The 27,506-nt window shown below is 32.6% G+C and overlaps 1 protein-coding gene across 1 annotated transcript in view; it reads left to right on the forward strand.

Moving 5' to 3' along the window:
* IRX6 (Iroquois-class homeodomain protein IRX-6) overlaps positions 1-19,587 on the forward strand; it is a gene marked incomplete at both ends in the record, with an annotated part of 38,873 nt that extends 19,286 nt beyond the window's left edge. Inside the window, 3 exons of the mRNA XM_012937891.2 lie at positions 1,565-3,423; positions 13,976-15,075; positions 18,314-19,587. Coding sequence (XP_012793345.2) covers positions 1,565-3,423; positions 13,976-15,075; positions 18,314-19,587 — 4,233 coding nt within the window. The remainder of the gene's footprint in view (positions 1-1,564; positions 3,424-13,975; positions 15,076-18,313) is intronic.
* Positions 19,588-27,506: the final 7,919 nt, after the last annotated feature.

Here is a 27,506-nt window from a genome sequence, read left to right on the forward strand (position 1 = left end):
ATGACGAAAGCATTTGAACTTATAAAGCTCATTCTTTTATACTAAACTTCTTACTACTGATTACTTCACACAAGTACGATATAAGCGACTATATTTTAAGGGGATTAACAATAATAATAAAACACAGAAAATTTAATTACTTACTAACTTACTTCTATTACTACTCCTGAAAGAGCAGAGGCTGCTCATCACCATCCAACTCTGGCCCGAGCGAACTTTCCCCGTTGTTTCCAAGTGTCATTCATTACTCTGATGTCTTTCTCTATTCCCCGACACAGTGTGTTCTTTGGCCTCCCACTTTCCCGTTTCCATTCAGGATTCCAAATTAGCATTTGCCTTTTGATAAAGTTTGATTTTCACAATGTATTTCCTGTCTATATCCAAAGTCTTTTCCTAATTTCCTCTACAGTTGTAAGCTGGTTTGTTCTTTCATATAGTAGGTTGTTGTTGATGGTATCTGACTAACGGATATTTAGTATTTTGCATGGATAATTGTTTATAAACACTTGTACCTTTTTGATGAGGGTTGGATTATTTCTGGAAGTTTCAGCTGCATACAACAGAACTCACTGTGTTGACATTGGTCTTGAAGATTGTAAACTTGATATCGGTTTGTTTCGAGTTACATATGTTTTTGAACTGTAGGAATGTTGTCCTTACTTTGCCAATCCTCTCCTTTACGTTTGCATCAGATCCCCCCTGTTTATTGATTATGGTATCCAAGTACGTGAAGGGTTCCACTTCTTCCAAAGCTTCTTTAACAGAAAATCGACTTTGATTTATTCTAGTCAAATCATTTGACTTTTTATTCATTGTTGATTTTATCCTTTAAATCCAGATTTTGTAACCAGCTGTTAAAATAGCGAATTTCATTTGTCAAGTTACTGTGATAAATCAGTAGCAGAGTTTAAAAGTTATATAAACCAATTGTAATTCACCAAGGTAGATGATCTATGTCGAATGATTGAAGGCCTACTCGAGTTAGACGGGAATGGTGTAACGAAACAACTAACTTCAAAGTCACACCTCGCGATCAGCATCCGACGTGCATCATCCCTTCGACGTATCAAAGTACTATGGTTGCTTTGAAGGCCCTATAACATAGAAAACGTTATTACAAAAATATATCAGTTAAGGTAGATATAAGCGGAAGTAACGCCATCGCCACATGGGCAAGTCTATGGCGTACGATTAACTGGACCTTGATGAGGATCGATAATTTGTTTGATATTCAGTGACCCAACTACTGGATGATTTGACTACGACCAAGTGACATTTTACTGACCCTATATGATCATCAGATAATCAAAGATGGTTGGTGACTAGTAGTGGAATCGAGGATGTGCGTTTCATCCTATTTCGGCCATCATCCATATTTGCTTATAATGCTTGTAACTTATTGAGACAATCCTCACAGGATGCACTTATATCAATAAGAGACTGATCGATTGCCGCCCTAAACATGAATAAGAAGAATTTATTGAATATACAGGATACTTCATGTATAATATCACTTATAAGTAACAATATTATTATAGTTTAATCTTTAATTCTATTCATTTAGATCACTTGTATTCCACAAGAATCCTTCAAGCAGAATCAATTACAATCTACTAATTTAACAATCACCGGATTCAATTGTTCTGATATTCATTCAGATAATTTAAAATTAACAACAAAATCAATTGATTCTTATGAGAATAAAGGTAATTTAATGATTCATTCAACATCATCCTCATCATCTTCACCATCATTATCATTTAATCGACCGAAATCTTCATCACCATTATCAACATATGATGATACAAATCGTATTCTATTTAATGATTCATTAAATCCTAATGAATATTGTACACAATTAATAGAGAATAATGTTATCAATAAATTATATCCAATAAAATCATCATATGAATTAAAGAACAAATTAAATCTAGTTGTTTCCAATGTTAATGATCATGATAATCATTGTATCCATGATGATACTGACAGTGATCATGATGATGATAATAATGATGATGATGAGAATCATGAAAATAGGGAACAAACAAAATGTTATAATCCAATTGAAATATCAGAAAAATCTTATTCACATTTAACTGTTTATAAACCTATTGATAGACAATCGAATTATGAAAATAGAGAATGTGATACATTGTATTTAAATGAGATAACTGATAAAAATCATCCTTCTGCTCCACCACCGCCACCTCCTCCTCCTCAGGATTCCCATCGTCATCATCATCAACAGCAGCAGCATCATCAACATCATGATCAGGATAACTCAACTTACTATTCACCTAATCATGAATCAACAGATATGATGCCATTAATAAAAAAATCTAGGATTTCTTCTTCAAATGAATTGAATTGTATAAATTCACTAACAGAAAAATCAGATAATGATTTAAATCAATCTAAATTACATCATATAGATAGTACAATTATATTGACTACTACTACTACTACTGCTACATCTATGTGTACACCATCTATATCAACTTCATCTACATCATTATTTCATTCTATAGAATTTGGAATTAATAATAATAATAATAATAATAATAGTACACTTACATCAAATGAAGCTCTTCATATTAAAAAACAAGAAAATAATTTCCCTATAAGTGAATCAAATAATAATATTCATTTACAACATAATTCTAGTCATAAATTTACGGGATTTCGGCCTCGTTTTCAATATCCTCATCAGTATCATTTGAATTATCAAAGTAATAATAATAATACTAGTAATAATACTATTGATCAATATCAATCTTCCTGTCAATTGAATAGTTTACAATTAAATCATAATGATACTACTTGTCAGTCTATATCACCTTTACATAATTATTTCCCATCATTTTCATTTAATCGTTTGCCATGTTATAATGATTATATGAATATTCATTCTAAAGTTACAGATCAATTTGATCCAAATAATGAACATGAAATGTTACATCATTCAATATTAAATCGAGAAAATGTTGTTGATTATTTGCATAAATCAAATATGAATACAAGTTCATCGAATAATAGTAGTGATAATTTTAGTAATAATAATACTACTACTATTAATACTACTAATAATAATGGTTTAACTAATCCACATAGGAATTCATCACATATTAGTAGCAGTAATAATAATAATACTATTGCAACAGTCACTGGAGAACATTTATTAAATGGTCAACATACTATACCTTCATTTCATTCATCTATTCTTACTACAATTAATGAAAATAATAATAATCCTATAACATTTCCTTCTGTAATACCTAATTTATCATCAAATCAAACAAGTCCATTAACAATGTCATCTTATACAAGAAATTTAAATGATTGTGCAGAGAATATATCTAAATTAAGTAATTTAAATTGGGTATCAAACAATACATCATCTCATCCTTATAGAGGGCAAATAGGGTAAGTTATTGTATACACTGTAACTAGGATCATTCCAGATATGACCTTCTTATAATATTTTATATAAATCTTTCATTTATTTAAATTTATAATTATGCATGATTGTAATGGCTTAACTTCGTTGATCAGTCACTTTGATAACCGTTTCAAACGATGTTTGAAATCAAAAGGTAATGAGAAGCGGCAACTATAGTTTATTCACGGATTACATGTATCACAAAGTTATAAACACATTAAGTGAACTTGAAGCAGAGAGGCGAATGTATGCATGTGTGTGTGTGTGTGTGCTAGCGAATACAGAGGCGAATTTATAATCAAATCGAATCAAGGAGTAGCTAGGTAAGGCAAAGGCAATTGGTAGGTTTCGAGCATATATATATATATATATATATATATATATATATTCAGTAACATTTAATCCAGAGCGAAATATATGTGTAGGCTGTCACATGTGATCAAAAGTACACATTCATATAGATATAATAGTGATCATAATAATATAAAGTAATATGTGAATTGTTACTGTTCGAATAACATTGTCTGTTCAGTGAGTTAATAAAAAGGTTTAACAAGATTTAACCATCATCGAAATTCATTGTAGGAGAGTTGCTATCTGATAAACATTCTTGAAAAAAAACTAAATGAATAATTCTGTAAGGAAATAATATTCATGAACAATTCTAGAGAGACTTTTTATGCAAAGATGGATAGTGGCTAGCAGTGGAATCCAAGACGCGCGTTTCCTGGATTCTACTGCTAGCTACTATCCATCATTGCTTATATAGAGTTTGTGAATTAAGGTAATATCGAGGTATACACACAGGATGCACATATGCCAATAACAGACTGATCAATTGCAGTCTTAAACCTCAATAGGAAGATACAAGCCAAATAATACCAAGTGAATTCTAGAGAAATTTTGTAAAGCCTATCATAACCTATTTTCCTTCATATAAATAATGAATTATTATGATAGACTAATTCAATGTTTTTTTATAATACCGATTCATCTGTTGATGAGAAGTCAAGTATGTAGGTCTTTCAATGAAGCTTCTTTTTCCTCATATTCAAAGATAAGTCGAAGAAAGTATAGGTTGATTACATGAAATAAATTCAAAACATTCATTTTTTTTATCACAAAAGGGGTTTTGTGGAAATTGTAGTAATTTAATAGTAATAATGATGGGTAACTTGGAAGCACTGGACAGCTATTTCGTCCTAGTATGGGATTCTTCAACAGTAAGCTCTCGCTCACGGGATTCGAATGAGATCATTGTTTCAGGTTTCTCATGGTGGTCTAGCTTTAATCGACTCATGAGTTCAATTATTAAATTCTTTTTTTTAGATTCTTTATTTAATATCATTTATAATATACAGTTTGATAAATTAATTCTTAAGAGTTGGACTATTTTATTAACAAATCTATTGTATAATATAAAATTAAAAGACTATATGCTCACTAATGACGGTCTCCAAGACGTATTTCCTCGAGCTCTGGTGAGAAGTGGCCAGTGGAGTTCAACCGGGTCCATTGTGAGCTAGCAAATCACTGATGACAGTGGTGGATGTGTCGCTCAATTTCATGGATGAGTTGAAGCTAGACATTAACACCGTTGGATGCCGGACAGCTCAGTGGTCTAATGGTTAAGCGGTCGCGCGCGCGAGACTGATAGGTCCTGGTTTCGAATGTTTCGGGGACGGGATCGTGGATGCACACTACTGAGGAGTCCCACAATAGGACGAGTTGGCCGTCCAATGCTTCCAGGTTTTCCATGGTAGCCTAGCTTCAATTGACTCATAGTTTCAACTATTAAATTATTACAAACAAGTTCATTTGAGAAGTAAACAAGAAAATTACAAACATGCTATATTATTTATAAAGAACCAATTTTTGATTTTTAGTGGATAGAATATTACTATAGATTAGTATATCGAAAGTTGATACAATCTGATATAAAATCTGATTACCCTAATGTCTTTCAGGTTTTAGATATTACCAAACATACGGTTCTTATTTCGATTTTAGTTATATATTCCATACTAATAACTGTGATATTTGTGATTGATTTACATAACATTTAGGGGTTATGTTATGAATTTCTAACTAGTAGATTCCATTTTCTTAATTAGTAATATCAACTAGATTAAAAGACCACAGGGATCTATAATTTATATGTGAATTACTTTTCTAAAACAAGTAAATAAAGCTCATTCCCTATTTATGATTAATACATACACTCAGTAATACAACACTGAATTCCAACCAGGTAACTGAATGACATTCAATATATCTCTACTGATAAAGACAATTTCTCAAATTGTGAGTTGTTTTCCTAGCCCCACCTTCCGAAGGTAGAAAATAACCAATATATATATATATAAATAGTTAACTAAATTTTAAGGAAATAGCACATTTGCGAGCTTGGTTATGTCATGTTTGAATTGTTCTTTCTTTCCTTGTCCCCATTAAATATGACTTTGTCACATAAACCTTTATTTGCTTCTAAACGTAGTTTTTGAAAAAAATAACCCAGGAAATATTGGTCATTAGGTCAGGATAGGATGGGCCATACCAAAGAGTCATTAGATTGTTTACCTTTGTATATAATGTTATGTAAGTATAATAGTTGCATGATTGTAGTTAGCATTACTGTAGATTCAGGAGAATAAGTGAACAATATTTGTATTCTAGTTTGATAGCCTATAGGTTATTCAATAGATTTATCAATCAACTTAACATTATATTTTGAACTATTTTCAAAACAGAATTGATTTATTGTAATCACAATTGATTGATCACTGGGTGGTGATCAATGTTATGCTTGTCTAGTCCTTATTAGTGCAGATCGAATGCTATCGATCATGTTGCAATGTGGCCACCAGTCTAGGTGACTCGACACTGCGGGCACTATGTATTGAGATTTAGATGATAGTTGGAGGTAGTCAACAGGAAACCGTGGACCCGGGTTTCGTGCTACTTGGCACTCGTCAGCAAGGTGTACTTGTAATCTTAAGGGAACCGGTGCTCCCTGGCGGATTCGATCTCGTGTCACCCAGCTTCACAGTCAGAGACGTTACCACTGAGCTATCCGAGCCGCGACTGACCTCCTGTAGGACTGAGATGTAATCACAATTGATTGATCACTGGGTGGTGATCATTGTCATGTCAAGATTACAGGTACACCTTGCTGACGAGTTCCAAGTAGCACGAAACCCGGGTCCAGGGTTTCCTGTTGACTACCTCCAACTACCATCTAAATTGATTTAATGTAATTATTGGTAGGAATATAAATTACCCTATGAATAATATTAGGAAGTGAGTTTTAATCAATGATGGATAGTGACTAGCAGTGGAATCCAGGACGCGCGTTTCGTCCTATTCGGGACTCGTCAACTGGATGTACCTGCATCTCATAGTTGATGTTCACTCTGGGACTCGAACCCAGTAACATTCGCTTCAAACGCCATCGTGTTATCCACTCAGCTACTGAGTCCTGATAGCCACTTGCTTGTGCAATGGGGTGAATTTCAATTCACTTGGTATTGTTTGACTTGTATCTTCCCATTGAGGTTTAATACTGCAATTGACCAGTCTGTTATTGGCATATGTGCATACTGTGCGTATGCCTCCACTGCTAGGCACTATCCATCATTGCTTACATAGAGTTTGTGAATTAAACCAATATCGAGGTATGCGCACAGTATGCACATATGCCAATAACAGACTTATCAATTGCAGTCTTAAACCTCAATGGGAAGATACAAGCCAAACAATACCAAGTGAACTGAGTTTTGATCAGTCTTCAGTTAAAATATATGCTATTTCTGTTACAATTTTTATGAAATAAATTGACTATGACTGGAAGTGACATCAACAAGAGGCGTCTTGTGGTCATCTTATATTAATTACTTTATCATTATCACTATTATATTTTTTTTGGTACAATATTGGAATCTCAGCACAAAGTATTCCAACAAGTTTCCGTTTCTTACTTCTTAGTCAATGAGCAGTTCAGTTAATCAACACTTAAACAATGTACATTCTTTTCACTGTATATTATCAGTAACCACGAAATCTTTGATTAGGCTTTTTCTAATTTGTACAACGTAAGATGGTACACTTTTCAGAAATTCGCCTAAATAGTTTATATAATTAATAAACATAATGAAGTATTAAAACAAATAGTAATAGATAACTTGTTGAAATATCTAGATAACAAGAACAGATAATCCAAACGTTCAAGTAGGGTTTCCATATGGATAGCGGATGAATGTTTAAAGTAAAAGATATATTAAGTTCAAGTTTCAATAAGTCTCAAATAAGATGAAATACTTGCTTTACATTTCAGTATTAGTATCAGAAGGGGTTTTGTGGAGATTGTAGTAACTTCAATAGTTGAGGTCATGAGTCAATTGAAGCTAGACCACCATGGAAAACTCAGAAGCACTGGATAGCCGTCTCGTCCTATTGTGAGACTTCTCAGCAGTGCACATCCACGACCCCGCCTCGCAACATTCGAAACCAGGACCTATCGGTCTCGCACCAGGCGCTTAACCAACTTGACCACTGAGCTGACATCCAATTGTGTTAATGTCTAACTTCAATTAATCCACAAAATTGAGCGACACATCCACCATTGTCATCAGTGATTTGCTACCTCACAACTGACCCGGATTAACTCCACTAGTCACTACTTCTCACTAGAACTCCAAGATATATCTCTTGAAACCAGTCACTTGTGAGCATATGTTGATTAGTATCAGAAGGGGTTTTGTAGAGATTGTAGTAATTTCAACAGTTCAGATCATGAGTCAATATTAGCTATAATCCTTTTTTTTTTCTTCATCTTGTAACAAAACAATCTAGGGCATTTGATACAATTGAAAAAACTCATTGTTTCGATGTAAACGTCTTTTTTTGTTTTAAAAAGAAAGAAAGAGGGATGAAGTATATCAGATCAACTTGAAATATCATGTTAAGGAAGTTTACATCACTGTATATATATAGTAACTGGGATGTCAACAGGCAAAATAAGAGAACATTTATTGACAGGATAATTCATAAATTCTATGATAGTGAAAATAAACAAATCACAATATTCTTTTGAATAACAATAAGGTATATCTATATCTTAGTTAATCTATTTCTTTTACAATGACGAAATCAATATCATGGTTATTTATTCATTTCAATATACATTTCAAGAGATATGTATATTGCTTCGTTTAATTTATAAAGATTTCTGTCATACAATAGAAAACTATCTTACAAGGAATTGTGTTTTCTTTTCTTTTTTTTACATTTCCTATCTGATAAAGAAAAACTCTATCTCTCTGTCTCCCCCTCTCTCTTGCACACACACACACGCACTTATATATCCTCATAGCAATAACTTTGCAAAAGATAATGTTTATGAAAGATTAGAATGTTTTTTTTTCATTGTTATTGAAGGGATGTACCGGAAATAGATTGAATACAAATATTATATTATTGCCTTTTTTGGCAAGTAGATTAAGGTTAATTTGAGGTTGGGAAGAAGTTACTATTATTGTTATTTTGTGTGGATTTAATGACAGATAAAAGAAGTCATTTAGTATTAGTAGTATTATTATTAGTAGTAGTGTGGTATGTGCTACTTATTTCGACAGATATTAGTAGTATGTGTTACCAATCGAAATTGGAATGCCTGGCGGCAGAAGATTGAGAAAATCGAAAAGAAAAGAATGAGGAAAGTGGTTTATGTAGAAACAAAGGAATAACAAAGTCTGAGACGATTGATTGACATTTTGCAAATGATGTATTCATTGTATGATTCTTAGATTTTGCCGAGATATTCTATAATGTTGGATTAAAATGTATTTGATTGTCCCCCACTTGTGTTCTCGTTCATTACAGTAGTAGTATTCATAGTATAGTTCATGTTATGGTCTTCAAAAACACATATATCTTATTATAATCTACAAAGTTAATAAAGTATGAAAAACACATAGTAGTTATTCGCTATATGATGATAAGAATTTTTAAAAGGTCACAGTTTATTATTTTAAATATATTCATAATTTCACTGATTGAAATCATGAGTCACTTGAAGCTAGACCACCATGGAAAACCTGGAAGCACTGGATGGCCGTTTCGTCCTACCATAGGACTTCTCAGTAGTGCGCATCCACGATCCCGCACACCGCGAGATTCGAACCCAGGACCTATCAGTCTCGCGTCAGGCGCTTAACCAACTAGACCACTGAGCCGACATCCAACGGTTTTAATGTCTAACTTCAACTAATGCACAAAGTTGAGCCACCGTACACCATTAGCTTCAGTGAGTTGATTTCTCACAACAGACCTGGTTGAACTAGACTGGTCACAGATTCTCACTAGAACTCCAGAAGTATCTCTTGAAGTCAATCACTTGTGAGCAGGTGATTCATAATTATCACATTAATGTTAGAACGAGAATTACTGATAAGTGACAACTGGCTCAGGTTGACTGTAACCAAAGCGATGTATAAAATAATTAATTTTGTAACATAACATATTGATTCGAAGACAGTACTTTAGAAAAGATAAATAAATCAATCAGAGAGTGAATAAAAGATAACTAAAGAATTCAAACACTGAGAGAAAAGGAATTTGTAATTCTATGTTGTTTATATTCAGAAGTGTAAATGACTAGTTTTTGTTATCATAAGTTCATTCAGTGAGGATTGTTTCAACATGAGATCGTTACAAGTTTTTGTATATTTGATACATCTCTTGCTTAATTCAAACAAGTTACTGGTTATCTGAACTCATTGGGTCGGTGGATAACGAGTGGGAGTAGTTAAAACGAGAAGTAATGTGTTCAAGTTCCAATGTAAACCTTAACAGTGGAGTGCAGGTACATACAGATGATGATTCTCAAATAGAATGAAACTAACATTCTGGATTCTACTGCTAGCCATCATCCATTTCTGCTTAAAATCTTTGTGACTTAGTGCCGATAACTAGTCGATCCTCACAGAATGCCCATATACCAAAATCAGATTGATCAAGTACAGTATTAAACATCAATTGCAAGATTCAAATAACCACTACAAATGAATTAAATTTTAATTGTTGTACCAGTTTTTCTAAATTTAAGAAATAACTAATCACTTTCAATGTGAGTTTAATAGTAGGTGGATCAATAAACTTTCACTGATGCTCGAATATATGATCTTCATATGAAACTGTAATTGCATACTGCCGAACATTACTAAAGTTATAAGTTATATAATATACCCTTGTGGGCTAGGGTAATTTTACATCGGTTTTCAGGAGAACCAGATACCATCTGGACTTTCACGTGACAACCAAACAGAACAGCTCAACCCCGTTAGACAGGAGAACCAGACACCGTATAGGCTTTAACGCTACAATCTGAATAGTACAGCTCAATCCTGTGGCGCAACCACACAGGTACCAAGCACTCTGGTGGACCAGAACATTACTAAAACGGGATGAAAATATTTGTTCAGTATTCCTTGATTTTCTATAGTTCTACGGCCGGTATCATCTTTTTTGTTTTTGATGAAATCTATCTAATATTTATGCATATATGTTCAAAAGAAGATCGTATCGTGATAACAGTTAAAACAATGACATATAGATATGATTCAACGTTTCATTTAGTCGAATCATTATTTCCATACGATTTAAAGTTTACAAATTACGAGTAGAGTTAATGGTTTCATATGTAAGTGTTATTCTTCACGGATTGGCATCATTTGTGGTACCACTAAAAATTAGAAAACAATAAAGAGCTGTTTTATCTTAGCGCGAGACTTCTCAACAGTACTACAAATCAAACTCATGACCTGCATGTATCCTAATGAGAGTTTAGTCAATAAACTAATGGGTTGAAATTTAATGGTACCCAGCTTCAACTCAGTAGTTTACACGTAAGACTTTCACCTTGAGATGTGAATGGGGAGTTTCGGATTTACAGTGGGATCTTTAGTTCCAATTTTAGATGAATTAGCTACCTAATGTAAACAGGATTTTAGTGTTATCATAACTAGGGTCAGTGCTTGATGAGTATAATCTTCATATTAGATGAATGTCCATAAAGTCACAACATCAATGGGTGAAGGACAGGAGGAACGATTTATGGATTTTTTGAGGATTAAGGTTCTCGATATTTCAAATAAAAAAACTAACTGGGGAATTATAAGCGAAGATGAATGGTGGCTAACAGTGGAATCCATGATACGCGTTTCGACCTATTTGGGACTCATCAGATGGATAAACCTGAATTTCAGAGATTCAGGTTCACTCTAGACTCGAACTTAGTAACGTTCGCTTCAAACGCCAACACGTTATCTACTTAGCTACTGAGTTCTACTGGCCACTAGCCTGTGCAATGGGGTGAAGTTTAAATTCATTTTGAATTGTTTGTTTGAATCTTCATGGATTCCATTCCTAACCACCATCTATATTTGCTCAGAATGTTTGTGACTTAAAGCAGTGTCGAGGCGATCCGCACAATATGTACCTATACCAATAAGAGACTGTTCAATTGCAATCCTAAACATCAATGGAAAGATTCAAGTAAACAATACCAAGTGAATTTAATTAGAGAATTATTCGACGACAAGCTAAAAATATTCTTTCACTCCACTATTAACCGTCAATCTTAAATCCTAATGCTAAAATATTTTTTTTTGGGGGGGGGTTCTATGTAACAAACTATTCATTTTTACCATATATATTCTGACAATTGGCTTTACTTCCTCATGGTGATTTTAGAAATCATTGAAGATTTACAGCATCCTATGTTCACTTTATAAGTTACTTCATGTCAACAATGATTTACTTTTAACAGTATTAGATGTTAACAGTTAGTTTAGTTTACGGAAACCACTGTCATATTTAATATACAGAAAGATAATTGATAATCTATTCTGTCATAAAAAAGAAAATGAGAACACATTGTTATTGTGATTTGTAAACTTCATATTAGACGTTTACTTTGTATTGACAACAGAATAAGATGACAACAATGAAAGATTTTAAGTTTTAATTAGTCTTTAGATAGTTATATCTGCCTGTCATAAATACATTGAATGAGTTTTGAGTGTGTTTTTAAAAAAAATTAGATTTCCGATATTAGAACTTGGTAGCTAAGTGAATACTGTAATTGCATTTAAAGCAAACGGTACTAAGTTTGAGTCTTAGAGTAAATATCAACTCTGTGGTGCAGGTACATCCGGCTGACGAGTCCACAAAAAGAAGACGAAACGCGCATCCTGAATTCCACTGCTAGTCATTATCCATTTTTGTTTATAATTATTTCCGATATTTGTTGGGGAAACATTTTCTCTATTCATTATTATATAAATATAATGGATTTTAATAAAATGAATGTTGAATTTAAATTTCAACCGCTGAAGCCTAAGGTAGATATCATTAAGCCAGGGTACATGCAATCCAGCATGAAGCCAGGTGCATGCTTCATTATGTATTTTTGGTTCACCTACGGAAACCTTGTTACGACTTTTACTTCCTCTAAATAGTCAAATTAGGTCATCTTCTCAGCATCCGTCGAGTGGCAAAGCCACTACAACGATATCAATCCAACGACCTCACTAAATCATTCAATCGGTAATAGCCGTTCTTAGTTGGTGGAGCGATTTGTCCGGTTAATTTCGATAACGAACGAGACTTAAACCTCCTAAATAGTAGACTGATCCTCTGTGCTCGTTTAGCGCGTGGCTTCTATTACTTCTTTATGAAGTAGTGTGGTCGTGATCCGGAAGGTGCGGTGCCACTTTTTACAATGACGGTACCAGCGAGTCTGGAAACCTGGACCGAAAGGGTTGGGTTAACTGTTTCATCACGGTCGTGATTGAGATCGGGGTTTGCAATTATTCCCCATGAACAAGGAATTCCTAGTAAGTGCAAGTCATCAGCTTGCACTGATTACTTCCCTGTCCTTTGTACACATGATCGAATTTAAATTTGGTTTCTACAATTTAATTACAAAAAATAAGAAATTTCGAAATTAAATCAGTTTGTCATTGGGCTGTTTAGATTAAAAACGGTATCATAACATAAACATCATAGTTACTTGGTAAAATAGAAAAACCATACTATAATACTTAATTTGCAAAATGTTCAATAATTGTCTCGAACTTCATTGTTCTTGCATTTCCATACTAATTGCTTTCTATTCACTCTCTTCCTTTCTTGATCTTCCCCATCTTCTGCTACCAGAAATTACATTCCTGACTCGTGTCATATACTACTTATATCAATATAAGTAGCACGCACCACACTATAAGCTTACAGGTAACGTTAATAAATAAAAAAAATATTCATATAGTTAACTAGTATGACTTAAAATGAATTAAAACAGTTGAATTCATGAGTCAATTTAAGCTAGATTACCATTCAAAATCTGGAAACACTGAATAACCGTTTAATCCTAGTGTAGGACTCCTCAGAAATGCGCATCCACGATCCTGAATGTAGGACTCGAACTCAGGACATGATATATTAATTAACACTTTATATATTTACTGTAATTTTCAGATATTCAAATGAATTTGGTAATACAACAAGACGAAGAAATGCTACAAAAGAAAGTACAACAACATTAAAAGCTTGGTTACAAGAACATATTAAAAATCCTTATCCAACTAAAGGTGAAAAAATTATGTTAGCTATTATAACAAAAATGACATTAACACAAGTTTCTACATGGTTTGCAAATGCAAGAAGACGTTTAAAAAAAGAAAATAAAATGACATGGACACCAAAACATAGAAATGAAGAACAAAATGATGATAACGATGATCATGATGATGATAATGATGATGATGACGATGATGATGATGATAATGATAATGATGATAATGATGAAGAGGTGAACAATAGAAACAACAGTGTAAGTAATAATAAAGGACAACATAATGAAAGATCTAAATTAACAAATAATGAAAGTATTTATGATGATCATGATATTGATGAAGATGATGAAATAACTGGATTTGATCATGATGATGATGATGATGACGATGAGGATATATCATTAAATCAATCAAGAAATCATTCTATATTAAAAGATTCTCTAAATCATAATGATTATCAAAATTATTTATTAAATCAAAATGGGAAAATTAATAAACTCCCAATAAAATCTTCTTATAATAAAAATCAATTCCATATAAATAATGAATTAATCTATAAAAAGAAACATGAACAATTAAATAATTCAATATTCAATCCACCACCATCTTCATCGTCATCATCATCTTCTGAAACAACATTCATGAATCCAATTCAACCAAATATGAGTGTATCGTTTGATGTATTCATGAATGATCAATATGATAAAATGAATTGTACATTGAATTCATTGAATTCATTCCATAAACACCATGATATACTGCAACACCACCACCACCAACAACCACCACTACCACTACCACCACCACAACAGCAACAACAGCATAATCATGAATATAATAAATTACAATTACCAACATCGTCATCATCATCATTATCACAATTGAATTATTCTATTGAAAATCATTTAAATGAATTTCGTAATAAAATTGATAAGAATAATTCTATTGGATTGTATTCAACTGAAACGAAATTAGTCAATTTATCTGAATCTAATATACCAAGTAAGTTTAGTGGAAATCTTTTTATTTCATTGAATAGTTTTGTGGATTGATTAAGGTTAGACATTAACATTATTGATTGCTGGCTGGTTCAATGGTCTAGAGGTTAAGTGTTCACTTGTAAAACTGAAGGCTCTGAGTTTGAATCCCGCTAGTCCCATATTAGAACGAAACGACAGTCTAGTGTTTCTAGGTTTTCTAATGGTAATCTAACATCAATTGGTTCATGATTTCAATCAGAATAGTTATCTATTGAAATTAAATGCTACAGGGATTAAATTATTCATTATCAGATTGTGGTGGCGAGACTCTAATTTATGGACGAGCCAATCAGAAGTGTTCTAGAGATTTCAAGGTTACGGCGCCAACATCAGTGCCTAATGCTAACGTACGATCAGTTCACAGGGAATTTTGTACAAAACGTGATAATTGAGCGGCTATAACAAATAGAACGCCGAGACTATAACTTGTGGACGAATCAATCAGGCATAAGATAATAGATCTCGAACTTCGACGCGAAAGCCTTTCATCCATTTGGCTACATAAATTTCAGGCATTAAAGCTGATGTCCGTTCGTGATGAAAACCCCATATATAATTCCTAACTAAGGCAAAGTACGACAATTATTGTGAACTGGATGATAAAAGCACCAGTAACATCGGATGCAGCCAGGTACTACAATATATACGGATGTTTGGAGAGCGTACAGACTCCTACATAGGCTTGGTTATGTGCATCGTGTCGTTATCCACAAGTAGCATTTTGTGCACTCAACAACCGGAGTGCACATAAACAATATTGAAGCTATGTGGTTGAGGCTGAAAGAATTTACGAGAGTTTATCATGGCTCCAGAGGCCGACTATTCTGTAGCCGTATGGATGATTTCCTCTACTGCATGCATTAAGATTTTACAACCTCTGAAGCTCTTTCTAACCTTGACAAGTCTTTGAACCACGTATAAGAAGTGTATCCACTTTATTTCCTTGGTTTTGTATAACATATTTTGACTCTATACTGACTGTTTGCTGATTGGCTTATTTTTCTCAAGGTCACGTAAGATTCGTTCAAAGGTCGTCCATAAATTAGAGTCTTGCCGTAGAAAGTTAAGAAGATAGAAGAAAAGAGAACAAGACTAGGGAATGTTTGGTGTGGAAACAAAGAAACAATAAAGTCTAAGACAATTGATGGATATTTTGCAAATGAAGTATTTATTGTATGGTTCTTAGATTTTACTAAGAAATTCTGTAATTTTGTGTTCAAATACTTTTGGTTATCCCTATTGGTGTTCTTATTCACTTCAAGATGATATTACATGAATGTCATGATGTATTTAAAAATAATTAACTGAGGTTGGAAAATATGAACTCTTGAATGTAAAATTAGTATTCTATTGTCTAAAAACTTGGCACATAACTTGAAATTTCTGAATCCGAACACTGTTGGCGGTTTAGATACTTAACACTATAAATTTTCATACTAAAACAAAACACTAGTCCAATGTTCCCTATTTCTCCATAAGGCCTCTACGGATATTCATTTTTGAGAAATATCATCCAAATTTAAGTCATTAACAATTAGAAATATGTATTTGAAAGTAATATTCATAACAAACTGATGTCAAGTGAATAATCGTTAAAGTTCAGGCAACACCGAATAGATAATTTGTTTTAGTTTAGGACTGTCGAGCAACGTATACCCATTATTGCATTAAATATTGAAGTCAGGAGATTCGGCTTTCAAGGAAGACTACTATTGTGACATAATCCAGTCGTTTACATTTACAGTTCTAGTCAGTTTGTGAAGTAACAGAAGACAAAACCTTTGTGAATATGGAAATAAAAAGAATTTTAAATCCAACTTGTAAAATCTTCATATGTCAATTAACGAAAATCATTTCAATGGTTGAATTCATGAGTCAATTAAAGCTAGAACATCATAGAAACGTGGAAGCACTGGACGCTCGTTTCGTCTTAGTACGGAAATCTTCAACAGTGCGCATCCATTATCCCGCCTTGTGAGATTCGAACCCAGGACCCATCAGTCTTGCGCTCGAACGCTAACCTCCAAATCATTAAGCTGGCATCCAACCGTGGTAATGTCTAACTTCAATTAATCCACGAAAATCATTTTACTGAACTCAACAAACTTTGGTTAATACGAATGATCATAGGAAAAAATTTCATCCAATATACAACTAATTATCAATTTTCCATTGATAATTTTTGATAGATTAATTGACATTTTTAACTGTCTTTGTACAAGGAAAATTTAGACAAATACTGTTCCTTATTTTTAACCATAAACTGATTTTAGTTAAACATCTAATAAAAACCTAAAGGCATGGGATCAATATTCGGTCCTCGTATGGAACTCTACTACTACATTTTTATTTAAGAATAATTTCTTATTATTTAAATCACGTACCTGAATCTAGAATATTCTATGATGGAAATGACTTACTTACTTATTTACGCCTGTTACTTTTCGTGAAGGAGTATAGGCCACTAACCAGCATTCTCCATCCAACACTGTCCCAAGCAATCCTTTCCTGCCCCTTCCAGTTTTTATTCATCCTTTTCATATCTGCTTCTATTTCCCGACCTAATGTGTTCTTTGGCCTTCCCGTTTTCCGCTCCCCTTCAGGATTCCAAGTTAGGGCTTGTCTCGTGATGCACTTTGATGACTTGCGTAATGTATGTTCTATCCATTTCCATCGTCTTTTCCTAATTCCCTCTTCAGCTGGAAGCTGGTTTGTTTTCTCCCAGAGAATACTGTTGCTGATGGTATCCGGTCAATGGATGTTGAGTATCTTGCTTAGACAACTATTTATAAATACTTGTACCTTCTTAATGGTGGTTGTAGTAGTTCTCCAAGTTTCAGCTCTATACAGTAGAACTGCCGTGACGTTGGTATTGAAGATTGTGACTTTGATATTGACTGACAGACTGTTGTTTTGAGTTTCAGATATTCTTTAATTGTAGGAATGCTGTCCTTGTTTTGCCAATTCTCGCCTTTACGTCCTCATCTGATCCTCCTCCAGTAGCTCTTCCAGAGTTACTGCCGATCCCAAGCCCGAGTAAAGGAGGAGGGTTGGGTATGGGTTTAGCGACCCCATCTCATAGAAAACTAACTCGCTAAAAAAACGCTAACCAGAAAAAAATAATGCAAGTGAATTTCTATAAAAAAAAGACATATAATGAGTAGAGTATAAGTAATATATGTTGATTTTCTTTTTCACAGATTGGACAGATATGATACCAACATCATTATCTATGAATAAATATGATTCAATACCATTTGGACAACAATCATATCAGAATATTTCATTTCCATATTATATACAAGAAAACTTACATGTTTCACCCTATATTCATGGATTTGATACATCAAATAAAGTATATTCATCATTTAATCCAATATCATCCACTACGAATTTTATAAATTCAAATAAAACAAATTTAAAATTGAATCATTTATCAGAAGATATTTCATTGTTATCATCTTCATCATCATCAACATTATCATCTTCATCACCGTCAACATGTTCACCATTATCATCATCTTTAATAACTTCAACAACTACAACTTCAACAATAACAACTACAATCAATTCAATGTATACAAATTTTCCAAATACAATGCATTTATTAACGTCTAAATCATTTCCCCTTAACAACAATAATCATAGTAATAATTCACAATTAATGAATCATATCAATACTGTTAACAATCATGATAGATTATCATTTACTAATCTATTCAATCATAAAGAATTATTTTCATCTAGAATGAATTGTAATAATGATAATTATGAACAAATTACATCATCTAATTTATTAACTTCAAATGATTTATTAACAGGTACATTAAATAAAATTAATCATTTTCATTATGGAACTAATATTGACTCAATTACAGATAATAATAATAATAATCAACAAAGATTACCATTTATTTCAAAGGTCAATAATCAAAATAGTACAACATCAATCACCATAGCATCTACTATGACATTGTCAACAATCAATTCATTATGGTCATCACAATTAAAACAGTTAACACGTTTAGACGAAGGTCGATTAGATATGAGTTCAGATCAGATAGTAAGTAGTAGTGGTGGTGGCAGTGTTATTCCATTTCAACAGTTCATTAATTCTTCATTATCAATACCATTTACTACAAGTGATAGTAATAATAATAATAACAATAATAATTATACTACAATTAATAATGGTCTCAATAATATGTCATCCAAATTACAACCGAATGAAACTATTATTACTACTACTACCACCACCACTGCTACTACTAGTACTACTACTACTACTACCACTACTGATAATCATATTAGTAATATTTCAAGTCGACATTTTACTCAAGATGATATACAAACATTATCATCTACACTATGGTCAAATGAACGATTAAATAATAATACTTATAATACAGAATTAAATCATAATGCATTTTATCAACCAATCTGTAATTCAATGCATACTATGCCTACAAGATAAATATTATTAAAGAGTATAACTTATTAATACCTCTATTAATATCCACTCATTACTACTACTACTACTACTACGACTACTACTACTATTACTACTACTACTGCCACCACCACCACTACTACTACTACTAATAGTAGTAATAATAATAATAACAATCGTGATATAACCATAGTACCATGTAGACAAAAACAAAACAAAAAAACATGATACGCTAATCAATAAATTGTCAATTTTCCTACTAAGTAACAATTGTAACTGCACATTGTACTGTTATTTTTTTTCTTTCAGTTCTCTTATTTTCTTTTTCTCCTTTTTCTTCTTCTTCTTTCAAATGTATCTTTATTTTATTCCATTTTTTTATTTGTTTAGTTTTGTTGAGTCTGTTGTTTGTTTGTAATCAATCAATAACCAATAAAGTTTATTTAATCAATAAAAATGAATATTGATTATTATTATTATTATTACTATGATAATTTATTTCTTGTACATAAAGTATTTTAACAATGGTTATCAGAAATGAAATAATAAAATAATTTCCAGATAAAATGATTGATTTTCTGATTTGTGTTTTAGATTGAAAGTAAAAAGAGAGGAATCATTTGTTGATGAATTGATAGGTTTTGGATTCGAATCTCATGAGATAGGATCGTGGATATTCACTGCTGAGAAGTTCCATAATAGGATGAAACGACCATTCAGTGCTTCCAGGTTTTTCATGATGGTCTAGGTTGGACTATCGAAATTACTATAATATCCACAAAAACTCTGATAGGATATCGTTGAATAGGTTCAATATAAAGGTTATATTACTTATTTACTAACTTACGCCTATTACACTTTGTCGAGGAGCATAGATTGCCTACCAGCATTCTCCATCCAACTCAGTCCTTGACAATCCTTTCCAGTTGTTTCCAGTTTCTAGACATCCTTTCCATATCTCCTTCCAATTGTCGATGTAGTGTGCTCTTTGGCCTTCCACTTTTCTGTTTTCTTTCAGGATTCCAAGTTAGCACTTGCCTCACGATGCAGTTTGATGGTTTCCGTAATGTATATATTATCCACTTCCAACGTAATCTGTGAATATTTTAATGAATATTAGGCATTTATATTGGTTTGTTTGCTGAAAACACTTAGTTAAGTAATGTGCATTTATCCCAGTTCACTCCATGCAAGGAGCTTCTCCTCTAGATAATCAGTTTCGTATCATTGATTCATCTATCTGTGTCCACGATTAAATATATTGTCCCTTCTACCGTAATCATCTTGTTCTGTGTTTCTTTTGCGTATGAAATTAAGAAAATCATGATGTTATCACTGTTCGATTCCACTGTATTAATAAGTCTTAACAACAAAAATGTATTTATGATATCATTTATGCCCTCTCCAAGACTCACATTTATACTGTCTCGAATCATGATTATGAACTAGTATGTCTTATATACAGTTAATTCTTGACAACAATGAATTATGTTAGGATATTGATGATTATATTACAGCCTAAATGGCCAGTTTTCTAGTGACCTCATTGTATTTATGAGTAAATATTAATTGGAAGAACTTTCAGAATTCCTATAGATGTCAGGTTTGATATTGATGGACATAAAAAATTAATTTAGTGAACTCTCTTTATTAACACATAAAGGAACACTTAAAACAGGCTGAATTTTTAAAGGATTTACTGGTTTTTGACTTGATAGATAATCTTGAATAATAGTTACTATGGCGGAATGTGATTAAAGTTGATTATGAATTCATGGAATGAGTTGTAACTGACTTGGATTCTCCTTCAGATAATCATAGGAAGTATTGTTTCGAACATGTATCTGGTTCATGTACACTTTGTAGGACCAATAAGATTGATAAATCCATAATGAAGTTATTTAAAGCAGCAGTTCACCTTTTACACTTTCTCAAATGAGGTACTTACTAAAGAAAATATTTCAGTCTTTTGAATAGAAGGTCTTACTCAGATAACTTGATCCTTTATACTTCAGTATTTCTGCTACAATTATCTCCTTTAAACTCAATGTTCATGAGTAAAATTTCATTCAGAACTGTGTGCTGGGGGGGGAGGGGACACTGTATTTTATAGAAGAGATATTAACCGATATTAACTGAGAATTTTATCAATTACGGAAATAATGCACTAATAAACAGGTTTGAATTATTTTTTCTGGTAAGCGTTTTTTTTAGCGAGTTAGTTTTCTACGGGATGGGGACGTTAACCCCATGCCCAACCCTCCTCCTTTACCCGGGCTTGGGACCGGCAGTAACTCTAGAAGAGCTACAGGCGGAGTTTAATAAACAGGGGAGGTACTTTATAATCTTAGAATGCTGAGAGTTTTCATTATGGAATTATTTATTGAAAGTGAGTATCTACTTTTAAACACCATGGCTTAATATTAAGAACAATCATCGAACCTTTTTCAACTAACTAACATTTATTGCTCAACTTTTATCCATTGTCTACAGTGAATAACTGTCTCATACCCGACGTGGTTGAAGTTTACCGGTCATAACTTCTCACTAGAGTCCTCACAAGTTGAGTCTTGAGGTTGGTCACTAATGAAGACATGATTATTATTAACAAAAAGAGATTTGTAGAGATTGCAGAGTTTCCAAAGTTTAAATTATGAACTAGCACTGAAAAGCTGGAAACAATAGACAATGGTTGAGTAATATCAAGAATTTATTGAAAATAGACATGTACAATATTAGATGTCGGATCCATGATCTGGAGATTAAGCGTTTGATATGGAGACCAAAGATCTTCGGCCTCATTTCTCATGGCGGAGTCGTGGATATGAACTTCTGAGGAATCGCACACTAAGGTGAAGTAGTCATCTAATGTTTCTTGGTTTTAACTGAGGGTATAGCTAAAATCAGTTCATGATTTAACCTATGAAAATTATATATCCTCCACAAATCACTCTGTATTAAAACACATTACATGAAAAGCTTTAATGATAATGTACCAAACACATAGTCAAACACGCATCGTAGACTGATATAAATGTTTGTTATTTTTAAGAATATGGATATAAATTCAAATGCATTTTTTATTAACCATGTATATAACATTACCGACTAGTTATGGATATGATTCAAAAGATTGACATTCACTCCAAGTTGATTAAAAGAACTTGTAGTTGTATATGTGGTAGTATTAAGTAAGAATGATGAATTTCAGTTTTGATTTAATTAAGACATAACTTCCTGACTGACAGTATTTTATGTATATCCAAAGCTGGTTCAATAATAATTTGTTCTCACTAAAGTAGTACAGATGACTGGCTGATAAAAGATTTTTTTGACCAAAATAACTTGTAAACAAGTTGTTCTATGATAGTAACGTCTTGTATTGTAAAGCTAGATGACAAGAGACTGAATCCTCTAGAGAGCAGCTGTTCCCTTTTTATTAAATGTCTACCCCAATGATGAGTGAGAAATATCACGAAACATAGGTCCAGAGTTTCCTATCTACCACATCTGACAATAACCTTGCATTTCAACATAAGTCACGCTATTTAAAGTCATTTGGACTGGTCGGTACATTAAAACATGATTAATAGAATTCGATCAACATTAAGTGACTTAACAAATGACACTGAATACTGCATACTGATCAGTTAATTATAAATAACCTTTATTTAACTGAACTTCACACTATGAAGAGAGTTTCAACTTCAGTCATTTTATCTGGAAAATCAATAAAGTGAATAGATAATAATCAATAACTTGAAGTCTTCAAGAAGGACTCAAACAAAAGTATTCGAACATGAATAAGATTTTGACTTGGCATTAAACAACAAGAATGAGTCTTAGTTACGTGTATAAGAAAAGTATATAGTTCTGAGTTTTGCTCACATCTTTGTACATTATAATCGTTTATTTAAAGTTAGTTACAAAATGTCTATAATTTGAACACTCGAATATTCTTGCACAACTCTGAGAAGTCAAACTAATTTTTTCTCAGTATAGGGTTGTAAAGATTATTAAGTTTTTGGTTGAGATCGTGAATCGATTGGTGTTAGACCACCATTGAAAACCTGAAAGCACTGGACGGCTGTTTCATCCCAATGTGTGACTCCTCAGTAGCCGGTTCAGTGGTCTAGTGGTTAAGCGATTGTGCGCGAGACTGATAGGTGTTGGGTCCAAATCCCACGAGCGGGTCGTGTATGTGCACTGCTGAGAAGTCCCATACTAGGACAAAACGGCCGTCCAGTGCTTCCAGGTTTTTAATGATAGTCAAACATCAATTGGTTCATGATCTCAATCAGTTTTTTCCTCTCAGAAAATGAGAGACAAATGTCTCATTTACAAAACTATAATAAGAACTGTAAATGAGGTCTTTCTATTGCTCTCGTTCCTATACTTTCTTCCCTTTACTTATTCATATTGTCTAACTGGGATGCTAATGTTGACAAACTAAATGAAGACAGTAAATCGTGACATATTACGTAGAAATATATAACCTATCAACGGATATTTTTTAGAATTCTCAAATAATATTGGTTACTCGCTAAACAGGTTATTGACTATCTAAACTCAGTAATTCACATTTGGGCGATTAAAGTGAAAAGTGCTGAGCTTGAGTTTCAATATGAATATCAATAATGCAATGTAGGTACTTACAGTTGATAAGTTTGGAACTGGACAAAACCAACTTTCAGGATTCCACAGTTACCCAGATACAAATGTACTGAAACATCACTTTATAATGAAACCTATTCGTAAATCATATTCAGGAAAAAACAACCAGACATAGAAATGTTCAAATGGACAAATAAGAATGTAGAATAACTTATCGGATATGTATTTTATTGAATCGTTTTTTCGTATAAAGTACTTTATTCATTACAAAGTTATACAATATAGAAATAATGATTGATTGTTTCTTGTATGTAATTTTAATAATTGAATTCATGAGTCGATCTAAGCTAGATCACCATTGAAAACCTGGGAGCACTAGACGACCGTTTCGTCCTACTGTATAGAGTTGTAGTTCAATCTTAAAATATTCAATTTAATATTGTCACAATTTTATGAATGTCTACCTATTTCAGATTAATTTTCTAGTTAGCGACCAGTATAGCAGCAGCCTCAGTAACAGTAGGTCACAACATACACCAAAGGGAAAGCAAGATTCTCCGATACAACATAGTATACACCAATCAAATCACACTTAGCGGAGAAGCTTTGAAAGATGTAAAAACCTTTACATATTTGGGCAGTATCATTGATGAAGACAGTGGATTTGATGCAGATATGAAGGCGCGAATCAGCAAAGCAAGAGCAGCATATCTACAATTGAAGAACATCTACAACTCAAAACAACTATCAACCAAAACTTAAGTCAGAATTTTAAATACAAATGTCTAGATAGTCCCACCGTATGGAGCGGAAACCTGGAGAACTACGAAAGCCATCATCCACAAGATACAAGTGTTTATTAACAGTTTTCTGTGCAAAATACTTCCGATCCGTTAGCCAGACACTGTCAGCAACAAATTAGAATCCAGCGGAGGAAGAAATCATGAAGAAGCTCCTCGTAAGTGCGCATCCACAATCCCGCACGTGGAACTCAAACCCATGACCTTTGGTCTTGCATGCGAATACCTTAACCCTAGACTACTGAGTTGGCATCTAAACTTAGTAATGTCTAAGTTAAATCAACACATGATCATGTGCAACACTTCATCCATTGTCTGTAATAAATAACTGTCTCCACCCAACACGAGTTGAACTCCACTAATCACGACTTCTTACTAGAATCCCAGGAAACCTATCTTCAAGCCAATCATTAATGAACCCATGATGATTATTATCAAAAATGAAGATTTATGAATATTATAGTAATCTTACATGTAATTCAATTACAAAAAAACACACACAACTAATTGATTATTACGTGAAATGAATTTTGTATTTTAACCCCTTGATATTCTCTAGACTATCACAAATCCTATTCATATTCTACAAGGAATTTTGTCAATTAAAATCCCTTCTTAAAAAAATTAAAAGTTTGTTAATATTAAGACGGAAATGCGGTGATATGACAATTCACTTCCTTATTGACCATAATGAATCATTATCGACTACTATAAAGTAATCATAATTAGTTATGAATTATACAAATTGTTTTCAAGGAGGGCCATATATATATATATATATATATATATATGGAGAGAGAGAGAGAGGGGGAGGGAGGGAGAGAGTCTATAATAGAAACTAATAGAACAAAAATAAAAGAAAAAGAATGTTAAGAAAAGTTATTCATTAGTTTATGTCATCTATTCATTGTAGAGAGAGAGAGAAAGAGAGAAGAAAAACAAACTGGAAAACTTATTTCAATTAATTTTTAACTAATTTTTCTTTTTTTTTTGTGTGTTTTAATTTTAAAAATTCTGTTGAAAGTTTTACTGATTTCCTGTACATTATTAGATAGAATCAAACTTCATGTCACTCACTCACTCACTCATTCACTCACTCACCCACTGCACTGCACTTCACTTAAACACACACACAGAGAGAGCGAGAGAGAGAGGAAGGGAGGGGGGTAAACATACGCATCGATAGATACTTGCGTTTTAATGAATCCTGGAATTATTGTTGTTATATCACTAAATAATTTCGATCGGATTCAATCACTTTGTCACGCTAATTTTGATTTTCAAGTGGAATATATATATATGTATATTTCTCTATTCTGTTTTCTTTTTGTTATTTTATTTATCTATCTACCTATCTATCTATCTATCCATTGTGCATCTTTCTCTACTTTTTATTTTTATTTTCTGGGTTTCCTTTTTTTATGTTGTTTTCTATCCAAATTTAATATTGTGTACCTAAAGATGGTTTTCATTTGATTCTTTTTTTTTTAAAAAAAAATACCATTTTGATTATGTTGGTTCTTTGTATTGCCGAATAGAATAAATAGATAAGCATATAAGAAGAATGTACATTCACATGTAAGCACATACATACATAGATACACACACACATAGAGAAAGAAAGGGGGGGAGAGTGAGAGACTCACATGTACCTTTTCTTGTAACAACGACAATTGAAAATAACAATAAGCGACCAAAAATATACTCAACCATCTATGAGTTCTTTTTTTTTTAGATTTATTTCCGTTATAATTTTTTTTTGGTTTTTTCTTTACAGGAAATTCATTTGAATCACTTATTTACTTTTATTCTCATTCTTTCTATATTTCTCTCTTTCTTTCTTTCTGTTTTTCGTTATAAGTTTGATCTATTTCATAAAAGTCTACCTAGTAGAATATAATATTCCTTGTATTGTTGTCTATATACTAGATGAATGAATTAGTTTGGTCTATAGATATACAAGTATAGGTTGGAAGGAAATTCGAAAATCATAAACTTTAAGCGCTATTGATAAAAGCAGTAACAATAACGGTAACATCACAACAAAAATAACTGCTATTACATTGAGAAAGAACCATAAGGATGATGATGATGATGATGATGATGATGATAATCATAATCATAATGAAGAGAATGCTAGAAAGGGGGTACTTAGTAATAAAAGTATAATGAAATAAAATGTTTATGTTCAATTCAAAGTAGAATTAAGTATGATGAATTTGTATTACATAATTAATCAATTAGTAATATATTAGATTTTAATTGGAATTTGAATATACGATATTGCACGAAATCTAAAGTTCATTACTTCACTTTATTGATTATTATGATAAATAAATGAATAAAAGTATTCAGATTTAACAAAATAGATTAAGTATTCACTTGGTATTGTTTTACTTATATCTTCCCATTGATGTTTAGGACTGAAATTGATCAGTCTTTTATTGGCATGTATGCATCCTGCATGGACTGCCTCGATATTGTCTGAAGTCGCAAGCTTTATAAGCAAAGTGGTTAACAGTAGAATCC

This window comes from Schistosoma haematobium, chromosome 4 (assembly GCF_000699445.3).
Source record: "Schistosoma haematobium chromosome 4, whole genome shotgun sequence".
NCBI lineage: Eukaryota > Metazoa > Platyhelminthes > Trematoda > Strigeidida > Schistosomatidae > Schistosoma > Schistosoma haematobium.